The following is a 13,063-nucleotide window of genomic DNA, read 5'->3' as shown; positions in this document are numbered from 1 at the left end:
AAATATAGATTTACTGAGTTCCAGAAAAATGCATAATTGACCCTCTACCCCTCCTTTCACATGTAAAATGTAGATTCACTGAGTGCTAATCAAAGCCTCACAAGACCACTTTGCCTCATTGCCTATCTTCCCCACCCCCAACCCATTTTTTTCCTTCCCAGTTTCCCCTCTCTTTCCTTTTTAAATGTTGAGGTCCTCAGCACAGTTCACAGATCCTATTGTAATTTGTGTTTCTTTTTCAACCTCAACCTCAAAGTTGGCAAAATGAACCTCAAAACCAACTGAAACTTGGCGGGGTGCGGTGGCTCATGCCTGTAATCCCAGCACTTTGGGAGGCTGAGGCAGGCGGATCACCTGAGGTTAGGAGTTCAAGACCAGCCTGGCCAACATGGTGAAACTCCGTCTCTACAAAAATACAAAAATCAACCAGGCATGATGGCAGATGCCTGTAATCCCAACTACTCGGGAGGCCACGGTGGGAGAATTGCTTGAACTCAGGTGGCAGTGAACCGAGATTGTGCCATTGCACTCCAGCCTGGGTGACAGAGCGAGACTCCATCTTAAAAAAAAACAAAAAACAACAACCAAAAAAACCTATTGAAATTTGTCTACTTTGTTTTTAGTTGACACAGGCTACTTCTGCTAGAGTGCTGGCCTTGACTCTGCCATCCTCCCCAGCTTTTGAAAGGTCACTCCAAAATCCAAACCCAACAGGCCACTGGAGAAGACTGTCTATTCATTAAAGGCTACCTACACTCATGTTTCTTAGATTAAAAAAACAGCATCAGTGTATTACTCAAAACACAAAATCTTCCCTACAGAGAAAACTGCAGGGGTGTTGAGAACATAAGGAACTGGTAATCTAGGTTTACAGCTGCCAAATAAATCTAATCTAAGTATCGGTGCTCTAGTTTTTAATGATTTTATGTCAGACTGAAGAAGATCCTCATTAAGCTCAGGGCCTAGAGCCTACACATGGAAAAGTGCAAAATCAAAGTTTAAAAATGTTAAGTGAGGCCAGGTGCTGTGGCTCATGCCTGTAATTCCAGCACTTTGGGAGGCTGAGGCAGGCAGATCACGAGGTCAGGAGTTCGAGACCAGCCTGACCAACATGGTGAAACCCCATCTCTACTAAAAATACAAAACTTAGCCGAGAATGGTGGCGCGTGCCTATAATCACAGTTACTCAGGACGCTGAGGCTGAAGAATTGCTTGAACTCTGGAGGCGGAGGTTGCAGTGAGCCAAGATCGTATCACTGTACTCTAGCCTGGGTGACAGAGCAAGACTCTGTCTCAAAAAAAAAAAAAAAAAAAAAAAAAAAAAGTTAGGTGAATGTCTGTTTCGTTAATTGTTAAACTTACATAGGCTGGGTGTGGGGGCTCATGCCTATAATCCCAGCACTTTGGGAGGCTGAGGTGGGCAGATCACTTGAGGCCAGGATTTCAAGATCAGCCTGGCCAACATGGTGAAACCCCGTCTCTACTAAAAATACAAAAATTAGCCAGGCATGGTGGCACACACCTGTAGTCCCAGCTACTTGGGAGGCTGAGGCAGGAGAACTGCTTGAACCTAGGAGGCGGAGGTTACAGTGAGCCAAGATCGTGCCACTGCACTCTAGCCTGGACAACAGAGCAAGACTCCATCTCAAAAAAAATACAAAATACAAAATTTCATAACTGGCTGGACACAGTGACTCACACTTGTAATCCAGCATTTTGGGAGGCTGAGGCAGGCAGATTATTTGAGGCCAGGAGTTTGAGACCAGCCTGGCCAACATGGTGAAACCCCATCACTACTAAAAACAAAAAAATTAGCTGGGCATGGTGGCACATACCTGTAGTCCCAGCTACTTGGGAAGCTGAGGCAGGAGAATTGCTTGAACCTAGGAGGCGGAGGTTGCAGTGAGCCGAGATTGCATCACTGCTCTCCAGCCTGGGTGACAGAGCAAGAACCTGTCTCAAAAAAAAAAAAAAGTTCCATAGCCTTGAAAACAATTTGTAAATTTAACATTTCTCCTCCAGAACTCCCAAATAAGCCTGATAAATACTAGAAATGTTATCATCATTGGAAATAAAGGGAGTTAACTATAGCTAAATATTTTCAAAAGCAAAATAACAAAAATTTATTCAAAAGATTTTACCACAAAACACAAAAAAGAGAAAAGAAAATTAGAAAATAAAGTAAAAATAAAAGATTTTACTACAAAAAAATAATTTGTTTGATATGCTGTGGAGTGAGATGTCCATAAATGACAATGTCTAGGGCCTATTAAGGTATTAAGTACTGAGGAATTTGGACTATTTTAAAATAGCAAAATGCTTTTTCCTTCCAAATTAAATGAAGCATTAAAGAGTAAAAATGAGTAGAAGCCTACATTAAAAGCCATATCCTTTAATACGTGCCTTTCTTCCTTTATCTTCCTTTCAGAAATTCCTTATAGAGTCTCCCAAAATTCACATCCAATAAACAGCCTGCAGCCCCGAGTGACATATGTCCTGTGGATGACAGCTCTGACAGCTGCTGGCGAAAGTTCCCACGGAAATGAGAGGGAATTTTGTCTGCAAGGTGAGAGGCAATGTTAAGGATGATGAGTCCACCCTGGATTCTTGCACAGGCATGCACTCCTATTACATTTGGTATAGAGATAATCAGATTTTCTTTAATTCACTAATAACTTTCTTGCTGTCACTTTACACTTGCTGTTTCTCCTAAATAGAATGCTTTACCACTCTACTATCTTCTTGGAGACAGTGTCTACTCATGTTTCAAAATTCATCAGAAATCCTTCCTCCTTCAGGAAGCCTTCCCAAATGCTCCTTACATAATGCACTTACATTTAACTCCTACTCAAAACTCTGAATCCTGTAGGCAAGGACTGATATCTGTTTACCTCTGTCTTCAAGGCCTAGCATGGTGGCCAGCACACAGTACTCGCTTACTAAGTATCTGTTCCACAAATGATGAGAACCACATCAACAATAATAATAGCAGCTATTGCATATGCAACAGTCATTCTGTTAAGCGCTTTGTATACTACATTAATTTGCTGGGGCTGCTGTAACGAAGCACCACAAACTGAGTGGCCTAATCAACAGAAATCTATTGTCTCACAGTTCTAGAGGCTAGAAGTCCAAGATCAAGGTGTCAGCAGGGTTGGTTCTTTGGGAGGGCTATGAGAGAGAATCTGTTCCAGGCCTCTCTCCTCTTTTCCAGTAATTTGCAGGCAGTCATTGATATTACTTGGCTTGTAGGTCTCTGCTTTCATCTGGCATTCTCCATGTGTCCAAATTGTCTCCTTCTTATAAGGACACCAGTCATATTGGATTAGGGGCCCACTCTACTCCAGTATGACTTCATCTTAATTATATATGCAATGATCCTAATTTCAAATGAGGTCACATTCTGAGGCTGGTGGTTTAGGACTTCAACATACAAATTTGAGGATCACCCAGTTCAACCTATAACACATACTTTTGCTAATATTTCCTTACCAAAATTACAAGGTTATACTTACCCCATCCTACCAGACACTCAATATGAAATGAATTTAAAAATGAAGGATTATCATGCCTTTTTTAAAGTGAGGGGACTAAGGTACAGAAAGATTACCCAAGGTCATGGAAGTGGTAAGTGGCAGAACTACAAATCAAACTCAGATTTGAGTTGCTTAAATTAAGTTAAATTTGAGTCTGATGAATAAGTGACCCAGCTAGCATGGGCTTCCCTCCACCAGCTAAGTTACACTGTTCTCTCTAGCAATGCTCATTTGCATCTGCTGTAAGCATAAAACAAGCTATTCTTGCTTTGTGACATGAAGCATCAAGTTGATCATTCAAGAGACTTTGTTGTTCTATGCCAGGAAACTCTCCACTGGGAAATTGACAAGACTTCTTCTTATCTCCCCAGCACTCTCATGAAAGTTAACTTGCGGCTGGGCACAGTAGCTCGTGCCTGTAATCCCAGCACTTTGGGAGGCCGAGGCGGGCGGATCATGAGGTCAGGAGATCGAGACCATCCTGGCTAACACAGTGAAATGCCGTCTCTACTAAAAAAATACAAAAAAATTCGCCAGGCATGGTGGCGGGCGCCTGTAGTCCTGGCTACTCGGGAGGCTGAGGCAGGAGAATGGTGTAAACCCAGGAGGCGTAGCTTGCAGTGAGCCGAGATGGCGCCACTGCCCTCCAGCCTGGGCAACAGAGTGAGACTATGTTTCAAAAAAAAAAACATAGAAAGAAAGTTAACTTGCTCGATTAATGTGGATTAAGGACTCAGACAAAAATTAGCCGGGAGTGGTAGTACTTGCCTGTAATCCCAGCTACTCGGGGGGCTGAGGCAAGAGAATCGCTTGAACTCAGGAGGCAGAGGTTGCAGGGAGCTGAGATCGCACCACTGCACTCCAGCCTGGGTGACAGAGCGAGACTCTGTCTCAAAAATAAAAAAAATAAAAACAAAAAAGGATTCAGCATCTTGCTACTGGTTTTACACCAAACTTGTCCCATCTGCCCAGAAAGGAAAGCAAATGCTGAAGAAACGTGAGATTTGGCCAAGTGCCGTGGCCCCCACCTATAATCTCAGCACTTTGGGAGGCCAAGGTGGGAGGACTGATTGAACACGGGAGTTCCACACCAGCTTGGGCAACATAGCAAGACCCCATCTCAATTAAAAAAGAAAGGAAGGCCAGATCCTCCTGATTGTATGGGGTAGAAAAAAGGTTATCTCCATTAACTTCCCTGTTCAGCCCTGTTGACACTTCTCATGGGCCCTAACAGGTCTCTGGCCTCTATCTCCTCCTGCTCACTCTCCCTCCCAGCCTGTTTTTCATTCAGTCAGAAGAGAAGTCTTTCTGCAAGACTCCAGATGCTGGCATTACTTCTCTTGTTGTAACTCATCAGTGGTTCCCCAAGGGCCTTCAAGCTAGAACTCAAACTCCATACTTGCCAGGTCCACATGGTCCTGTTTACCCATCTAGTTTGATCCTTTGCCACACACTTCAACATTCATTATGGAGCAAGACCAGACTTTCTGCAGTTGCCTGAAAGTACTGGCTGTTCCCTCCTTCCATGCCTTTGCATAGTTTTTTTTTTTTTTTTTTTCTGGTCTGGTCTTCCTTTGTTAGCTTATCCATTTAGCTGGCTCCTATTCATCCTCCAACTCTACATTTTTTTTTTTTTTTTTTTTGAGACAGGGTCTCACTCTGTTGTCCAGGCTGGAGTATAGTGGCATGATCATAGCTCACTGCAGCCTTGAAATCTTGGGCCCAAGTGATTCTCATGCCTCAGCCTCACAAGTAGTTGAGACTATAGGCTCCTGCCACCATGCCCAGCGAATCAACTCTAAACTTTTGACATTGTGCCTTTTGCAAAACCTTCCTCTGCTACTTGTGAGCCAGTTTTCCATGCTGTTCTCTGCTACACTGCTGTGGACATTGCATACACCCCTGTTTTCATACATATCCCATGTGAATTAGTCCATTCTCACACTACTATAAGGACATACCTGAGACTGGATAATTTATAGAGGAAAGAGGTTTAATTGACTCACAGTTCCACAGGGCTGGGGAAGCCTAACGAAACTTATAATCGTGGCAGAAGGGAAAGCAAACACGTCTTTCACAAGGTGCCAGGAGAGAGAAGAATGAGAGCCAAGTCGGGGAAAGGCCCCTTAGAAAACCATCAGATTCTTGTGAGAACTCACTCACTATCACGAGACCAGCATGAAGATAACTGCCCCCATGATTGAATTACCTCCCAGCAAGTCCCTCCCACCACATGTGGGGATCATGGTTACTACAATTCAAGATAAGATTTGGGTAGGGACACAGCCAAACCATATCATCCCACACCTGACCCCTCCCAAACCTCACGTCCTCACATTTCAAAATACAATCATGCATTTTGAACAGTCCCCTGAAGTCTTAGGTCATTCCAGTAATAGCCCAAAAAGTCCAAGTCCAAAGTCTCATCCAAGACAAAGCAAGTCTCTTCCACCTATGAGCCTATAAAATCAAAAACAAGCTAGTTACTTCCTAGATATAAAGGGGGTACAGGCATTAGGAAAATACACCCCTTCCAAATGGGAGAAATTGGCCAAAACAAAGGGGCTATAGGCCCCATGCAAGTCCAAAATTCAATAGGGCAATCATTAAATCTTAAAGCTCCAAAATGATCTCCTGCCCAGACCCACTTATGCCTAGTGTTCCATTATTGGAACACTAAGCATGTGGGAGTTGTTTATATCCTACTGCTCAAGGTCATTGCCAAGGTCAGATTTTTCACTCATGCAAAAATTCAAAAAATTGCAACCTCAGGCATAAATAGGTTAACTCCATGTCTCACATTAGGTCATGCTGATGCAAGAGGTGGGCTCCCACAGCCTTGGGCAGCTCTGCCCCTGTGGCTTTGCACGGTACAGCCCCCTCCCAACTGCCTTCATAGCTGGCACTGAGTGTCTGCAGCTTTTCCAGGTGCATGGTGCTAGCTGTCAGTGGATCTACCATTCTAGGGTCTGGAAGACAGTGGCCCTCTTTTCACAGCTCCACTAGGCAATGCCAAGTGGGGACCTTGTGTAGGGGCCTGCACCCCACATTTCTCTTCCACACTGCCCTAGCAGAGGTTCTCCATGAGGGCTCTGCCCCTGCAGCAAACTTCTGCCTGGGCATCCAGGCATTCCATACATCCTGTGAAATCTAGGCAAAGTTCTCCAAACCTGAACTCTTGACCTCTGCACACCCACAGGCCCAACACCACATGGAAGCTGCCAAGGCCTGGGGCTTGCACCCAATGAAGCAACGGCCTGAGCTGTATGTTGGTCCCTTTTAGCCACAGCTGGAGTGGCTGGGATGCAGAGCACCAAGTCCCAAGGCTGCACACAGAAGTGGGGGCCCTGGACCCAGCCCTGAAAACCATTTTTCCCTCCAGGCCTCCAGGCATGTGATGGGAGGGGCTGTCATGAAGGTTCCTAACATTCTCAGGAGATATTTTCCCCATTGCCTTGGTAATTAACATTTGGCTTCTCATTACCTATGCAAATTTCTGCAACCAGCTTGACTTTCTCCCCAGAAAATAGGGTTTTCTTTTCTATTGCATCATCAGGCTGCAAATTTTCCAAACTTTTATGTTCTGCTTCCTCTTGAATGTTTTGCTGCTTAGAAATTTCTTCTGCCAGATATCCTAAATCATCTCTCTCAAGTTCAAAGTTCCAAAGATCTCTAGGGCAGGTACAAAATGCCACCAGTCTGTTTGCATAGCTAGAGTAACCTTTACTCCAGTTCCCAACAAGTTCCTCGTCTCCATCTGAGACCACCTCATTCTCAACTTGATTGTCCACATCACTACCAGCATTTTGGTCAAAGTCACTCAACAAGTCTCTAGGAAGTTCCTAACTTTCCCACATCCTCCTGTCTTATAAGCCCTCCAAGTCTCTAGGAAATTCCAAACTTTCCCACATTTTCCTGTCTTCCTCTGAACCCTCCAAACTGTTCCAACCTCTGCCTTCATCCATTTCCAGAGCTGCTTCCACATTCTCAGGTATCTTTACAGCAGCACCCCACTCTCTATGGTACCAATTTACTTACTATATTAGTCTATTCTCATGCTGCTATAAGGACATACCTGAGACTGGGTAATTTATAAAGGAAAGAGGTTTAATTGACTCATAATTCAGCATGGCCAGGGAGGCCTCAGGAAACTTACAATCATGGCTGAAGGGAAAGCAAACACATCCTTCTTCACAAGGCAGCAGGAGAGAGAAGAATGAGAGCAAAGCAGGGGTAAAGCCTCTTATGAAACCATCAGATTCTTGCGAGAACTCCCTCATAGCATGAGAAGAGTAGTATGGGGTAACTGCCCCCATGATTCAATTACTTCCCAGTGGGTCCCTCCCACCACATGTGGGGATTATGGGAATTACAATTCAAAATGAGATTTGGGTGGGCACACAGCCAAACTATACCACCATGGCATCATGGCTTATTGTTTACATGTTCAGACATCTGTATCCTATACTATATTCATGACTTCTTTAGACAGCAGAGCCATGTCCTATTTATCTTTGTATCCCAGCACCTAACAGAGCCTGTTACATGGTTACTACTCAGCAAGTGCTGGATGAATTAATGGCCAATTCCAATAAGTAGTAAAATGCTGTAGTTCTTTTCATAGGAAAGAATAGGCACAATTTCAAACATTTCAAACATTTCACAATCACCCTAGCTAGATAAAGGCTTATGCCATACTTTGCTAAAATTAATAGCTACTGTTTCTTGAGGACCTCCTATATTCAGACACACTGCCATGTGCTTTAAATATACCATCTCTGATCTTCATAACAACCAGCAAGGTACATGTCACCATTCACATTTTATAGATCAAGAAACTGAAGTCCAGGCCGGGCATGGTGGCTCATGCCTGTAATCTCAGCACTTTGGGAGGCTGAGGCAGGCAGATCATGAGGTCAGGAGTTCAAGACCACCCTGGCCAATATGGTGAAACCCCGTCTCTACTAAAAATACAAAAATTAGCTGGGCGTGGTGGCACACGCCTGTAGTCCCAGCTACTCAGGAGGCTGAGGCAGGAGAATCGCTTGAACCCGGAGGCGGAGATTGCAGTGAGCCGAGATTGTGCCATTGCACTCCAGCCTGGGAGACACAGTGCGACTCCATCTCAAAAAAAAAAAAAAAAAGAAAGAAAGAATCTGAACTCCACAGATTACGCATCTGCTAGCGGCACAGCCAGGACTAAGACAAGGCTCCCAATTCACAACTGTACTTTGCATTCTGTACCTCCTTTCTTTCTGACCCTGTGAGTGGGAGGAGCCCTGTAGGGCCAGAGCTCCTCTTAGAACCATAGAATTGGTCCCCTTAGGGTCCCATTTCCCACACTGCATAGACAAAAATGAATTTACCTTGTTCTTGAGCACAGCTGCCCAGGAGCTGTGGGTAAGGCACAGATGGCTCATACACCAATCAGGATTTTGAAATGTTCATTGACGATAACTCACTCAGTCACAGGATTTCCTAACTTTTCAGGTAAAGCCAATTGGATGGCGTTTGTGGCACCAAGCATTTGCATTGCTATCATCATGGTGGGCATTTTCTCAACGCATTACTTCCAGCAAAAGTGAGTTGGTTACACCTACCAAGTGGGTAAATGAGGCTTTTAAAAAATGATAATAGCTGTTGCTGCCATGGGTCAGGGAAATGGACACTCTCACACATTCCTGGTGAGAGACTAAACTTATTTAACCACTTTGGGTGACAGTGTCAAATCCTTAAAAATATATCTTTTGATCTAATAATCTCTAACTAGAAATGTATTTTTTATATATATATATACTTTTTTTTTTTCCAAAAATTTTTTTTTGAGACAGAGTTTCACTCTTGTCACCCAGGCTGAAGTGCAATGGTGTGATTTCGGCTCACTGCAACCTCCGCCTCCCAGGTTCAAGCGATTGTCCTGCCTCAGCCTCCTCAGTAGCTGGGATTACAGGTGCCCACCACCACGCCCAGCTAATTTTTGTATTTTTTATTAGAGACGGGGTTTCATCATGTTGGCCAGGCTGGTCCCGAACTCCTGACCTCAAGTGATCTGCCTGCCTCAGCCTCCCAAAGTGCTGGGATTACAGGTATGAGCCACTGAGCCAAGCCTATTCTATTATAGATGTCTGCAGATATTTAGTGGAAAATATGTTCACTGTAATAATTTTCAGAAAAGAAAAATATTTGAGACAACCTAAATGCCCAATGATAAGGGACTGGTTAACTAAATCCTGATATATCTTGTACTATAACATATTATGTGTCCATGAAAGATGATGTAGAAATTAAATGGCAGGCCGGGCGCAGTGGCTCACACCTGTAATCCCAGCACTTTGGGAGGCTGAGGCGGGCGGATCACCAGGTCAGGAGATGGATACCATCCTGGCCAACATGTTGAAACCCTATCTCCTCTACTAAAAATACAAAAATTGGCTGGGTGTGGTGGCACGAGCCTGTAGTCCCAGCTGAGACTCGGGAGGCTAAGGCAGGAGAATCGCTTGAACCTGGGAGGCGGAGATTGCAGTGAACCGAGATCACACCACTGCACTCCACCCTGGCAACAGAGCAAGATTGTCTCAAAAAAAAAAAAAAGAAATTAAATGGTATGAACAATATTTACCATGTTCCATTTAAAAGGCAGCCTGCCAAACAATATGTACTTTCATTTCTTAAAAATAGTGCATACACACAGATGCAAATGTAAGATATATCAGTTAGCATTAAATGTGGTTATATATAATATAAAAGTCAAAATAACATGACTGAGGCTGGGCGCTGTGGCTCATGCCTGTAATCTCAGCACTTTGGGAGGCTGAGGCAGGCAGATCACCTCAGGTCCGGAGTTCAAGACCAGCCTGGACAACATGGTGAAACTCTGTCTCTACTGAAAATACAAAAATTAGTCAGCCATGGTGGTACACACCTGTAGTCCCAGTATTCAGGAGGCTGAGGCATGAGAATCACTTGAACAGGAGGCAGAGGTTGTAGTAAGTTGAGATTGCGCCACTGCACTCCAGCCTAAAACAGTAATAAGAACAAAAAAAACACTGTGGTCTTTCCTTTGGGGTAGAGCTGCAAGAAAAGAAAACAAAACTGTGGTACTTTAGCCAAGTGCATTTTCGTCCTAATAAATCTGGGTCCTCTTCCTAAGAAGGAGGGGAAAATGAATATTGGGTGGCAATTACTCTCTGCCCCAAGGATATAAACCACAATATTTTTGTTTTGTTTTGTTTTGAGACAGAGTCTCACTCTGTCGCCCAGGCTGGAGTGCACTGGCATGATCTTGGCTCACTGCAGCCTCTGCTTCCTGGGTTCAAGCGATTCTCCTGCCTCAGCCTCCTGAGTAGCTGGGACTACAGGTGCCCGCCACCACGCCCAGCTACTTTTTGTATTTTTGGTAGAGACGGGGTTTCACCATGTTGGCCAGGCTGGTCTCGAACTCCTGACCTCATGATCCACTCGCCTCAGCCTCCCAAAGTGCTGGGATTACAGGCGTGAGCCACCGTACCCAGCCTAAACCACAATATTGATGGTGTTTATATCTGGGGATATAATTGTAGGTGATTTTAGTTTTTCTTGTTTAATTATATTTTTAGAATTTCCGTAGTAAACATGTATTATTTTTCAAAGAAAAGATTTTTAATGAGTTGGTTATTCAATACAAAGTTTTCATCAAGTGCTGTGTAAAGTAAGAGAAGAGGTCTTTAGACCTCTAACTCAAAGCCATTCTACCAGCCGTTGAACTTGTCTAACAGGCTGTACATTTATTGAAGATCTAACGTGTGATAGATATTTCAATGCAAAGCTCTCTTTGGGTAGACTTTGAAAAAGTTTAATTCAAAAGGAGTCAACAAGGATCACATGCATCCTCTTCATGGAAATGGTGAAGATCAGTTACAGTGCAGGCTAAACTGCCTTAAAAAAAAAAAGAGGACCCAAAAGCACAGTGGCTTAAATAATTCTTTATTTATCTTCCATATAACGGCCCTGAGGTAAGGTATCCAGACTGGTGGGCAGCTGTGCTCCATAGTTATTTGGGGACTCAGTTTTCTTCCATCTTTTTGGCATACCATCCCTTAGGTATTGTCCTCATCTGCATGATCTCTATGAGATCACAGACACTTCTGCTCATATTTCTTTGGAGAAAACCTAGTCACATGGCCACATCTCTTACTTCAAAAGGTTAGACAAATTGTAAAGCATACTTTTAAAACAAAAAAAAAAATCAAAGCTTATCAAAGCCAAGTCTTTAAAAATGTTTCATATTGTTCACGAACTTTAAAAAAAATAAGTCACATGCATTTATAAGAAATGTTTTTAGGATTTGTCCTTCTACATCATAAAAGACTTGTATTTCCTCTTATTGCCAAATACAACCAGTGTTAATAGATATTTCAGATATTTCCCTATAATACTTTTTTCTTGGCATTTTTAACATGGTTGTGTTCAAGCTATTTATACCATTTTGAATCCCGTCTTTTTTTCAACTGTTCGCATAATTTACCTGTCATTACAAACTCTTTGTAAATATTCTAATTAGCTAAATAGTAAGGGTAGGGAACATGTCATCTTCAATGCTTGGCAGGTAGCATTGTGCTGGTCACATATTAGGGGTTCAATCAATATTTGTTGAATGAATGCATAGCTGGATAGTGATAGATTGCTAAATATTAGGTTGATCAAAAGTTCCATGGTTTATTTAGCAAACCCCAAGTGGCTGTGTTGTAATTTCACAGAAAACTACCGTAGCCTTGGATGATAAATCATCTTTGTCTTTCAGTGTTTATCTTCTATTTGCATACAAAAGCAGCCCTTACACTGAAGTTACCGCACTGAGAACCTGTGCTTCCATGCCACTGTGTGCACACCTAAGCAAATGTCACTGTTTTCTTTATCTATAGGGTGTTTGTTCTCCTAGCAGCCCTCAGACCTCAGTGGTGTAGCAGAGAAATTCCAGATCCGGCAAATAGCACTTGCGCTAAGAAATATCCCATTGCAGAGGTAAGATGTAATTCCTCTGTGGTCAGTCAGTGGGGTTCTAGTGATCACCACATCTAAGTTTTCCACTGTAGTTATGAGGAAGCCTGGGTGCTGAGATCCTATGGTTGAGCTTAAATTATTCATGCTAAGCTACCACTGGGTCATCACTCTCATTTTTCTTCCTGAACTTAAGAGAAACCATGCACAGGAATCTTCTGAAGTTTATGATCATAAGACTAAAACCCCCTAGCTTTTTATTCCTCAGTATGCCTCACTTTCCCCTTCTCACCAAACTGCTCTCCTGTTCTCCTCACCTAACTTATTTCAAAACAAGAAAGCAAGTTTTTTTTTTTCTTTTTTTGCCATTTGTTGAGTACTAGCCTGAGCATTGACTCATCCAAAATTCAAGAGAATTGAAGATTTTGATTTTCCTGTCTAAGCATAGAAAAGATAAATAGAACCCGTACTATTTTGGTTTGGGCAAGAAGCCAGTACATCATTCCATTGTGCAAAGAAAAGGTTTTAAAGGAGAGGTTGATCAGCTGGCA

General features: G+C 43.1%; 1 protein-coding gene across 15 annotated transcripts in view; it reads left to right on the top strand.

Annotated features, from left to right (window-relative positions):
- Positions 1–13,063, top strand: part of IL12RB2 (interleukin 12 receptor subunit beta 2) — a 93,634-nt gene that overhangs the window by 69,354 nt on the left and 11,217 nt on the right. For all 15 annotated transcript variants that reach the window (XM_054483587.2, XM_054483528.2, XM_054483537.2 and 12 more), the window contains 3 exons: positions 2,429–2,566; positions 9,027–9,117; positions 12,437–12,536. In XM_054483587.2, the coding sequence (XP_054339562.1) occupies positions 2,429–2,566; positions 9,027–9,117; positions 12,437–12,536 (329 nt within the window). The remainder of the gene's footprint in view (positions 1–2,428; positions 2,567–9,026; positions 9,118–12,436; positions 12,537–13,063) is intronic.

This window comes from Pongo pygmaeus, chromosome 1 (genome assembly GCF_028885625.2).
Source record: "Pongo pygmaeus isolate AG05252 chromosome 1, NHGRI_mPonPyg2-v2.0_pri, whole genome shotgun sequence".
NCBI classification, from domain to species: domain Eukaryota; kingdom Metazoa; phylum Chordata; class Mammalia; order Primates; family Hominidae; genus Pongo; species Pongo pygmaeus.
Note: the sequence above shows the minus strand (reverse complement) of the source record. Positions and strands in the feature narration are given on the sequence as shown.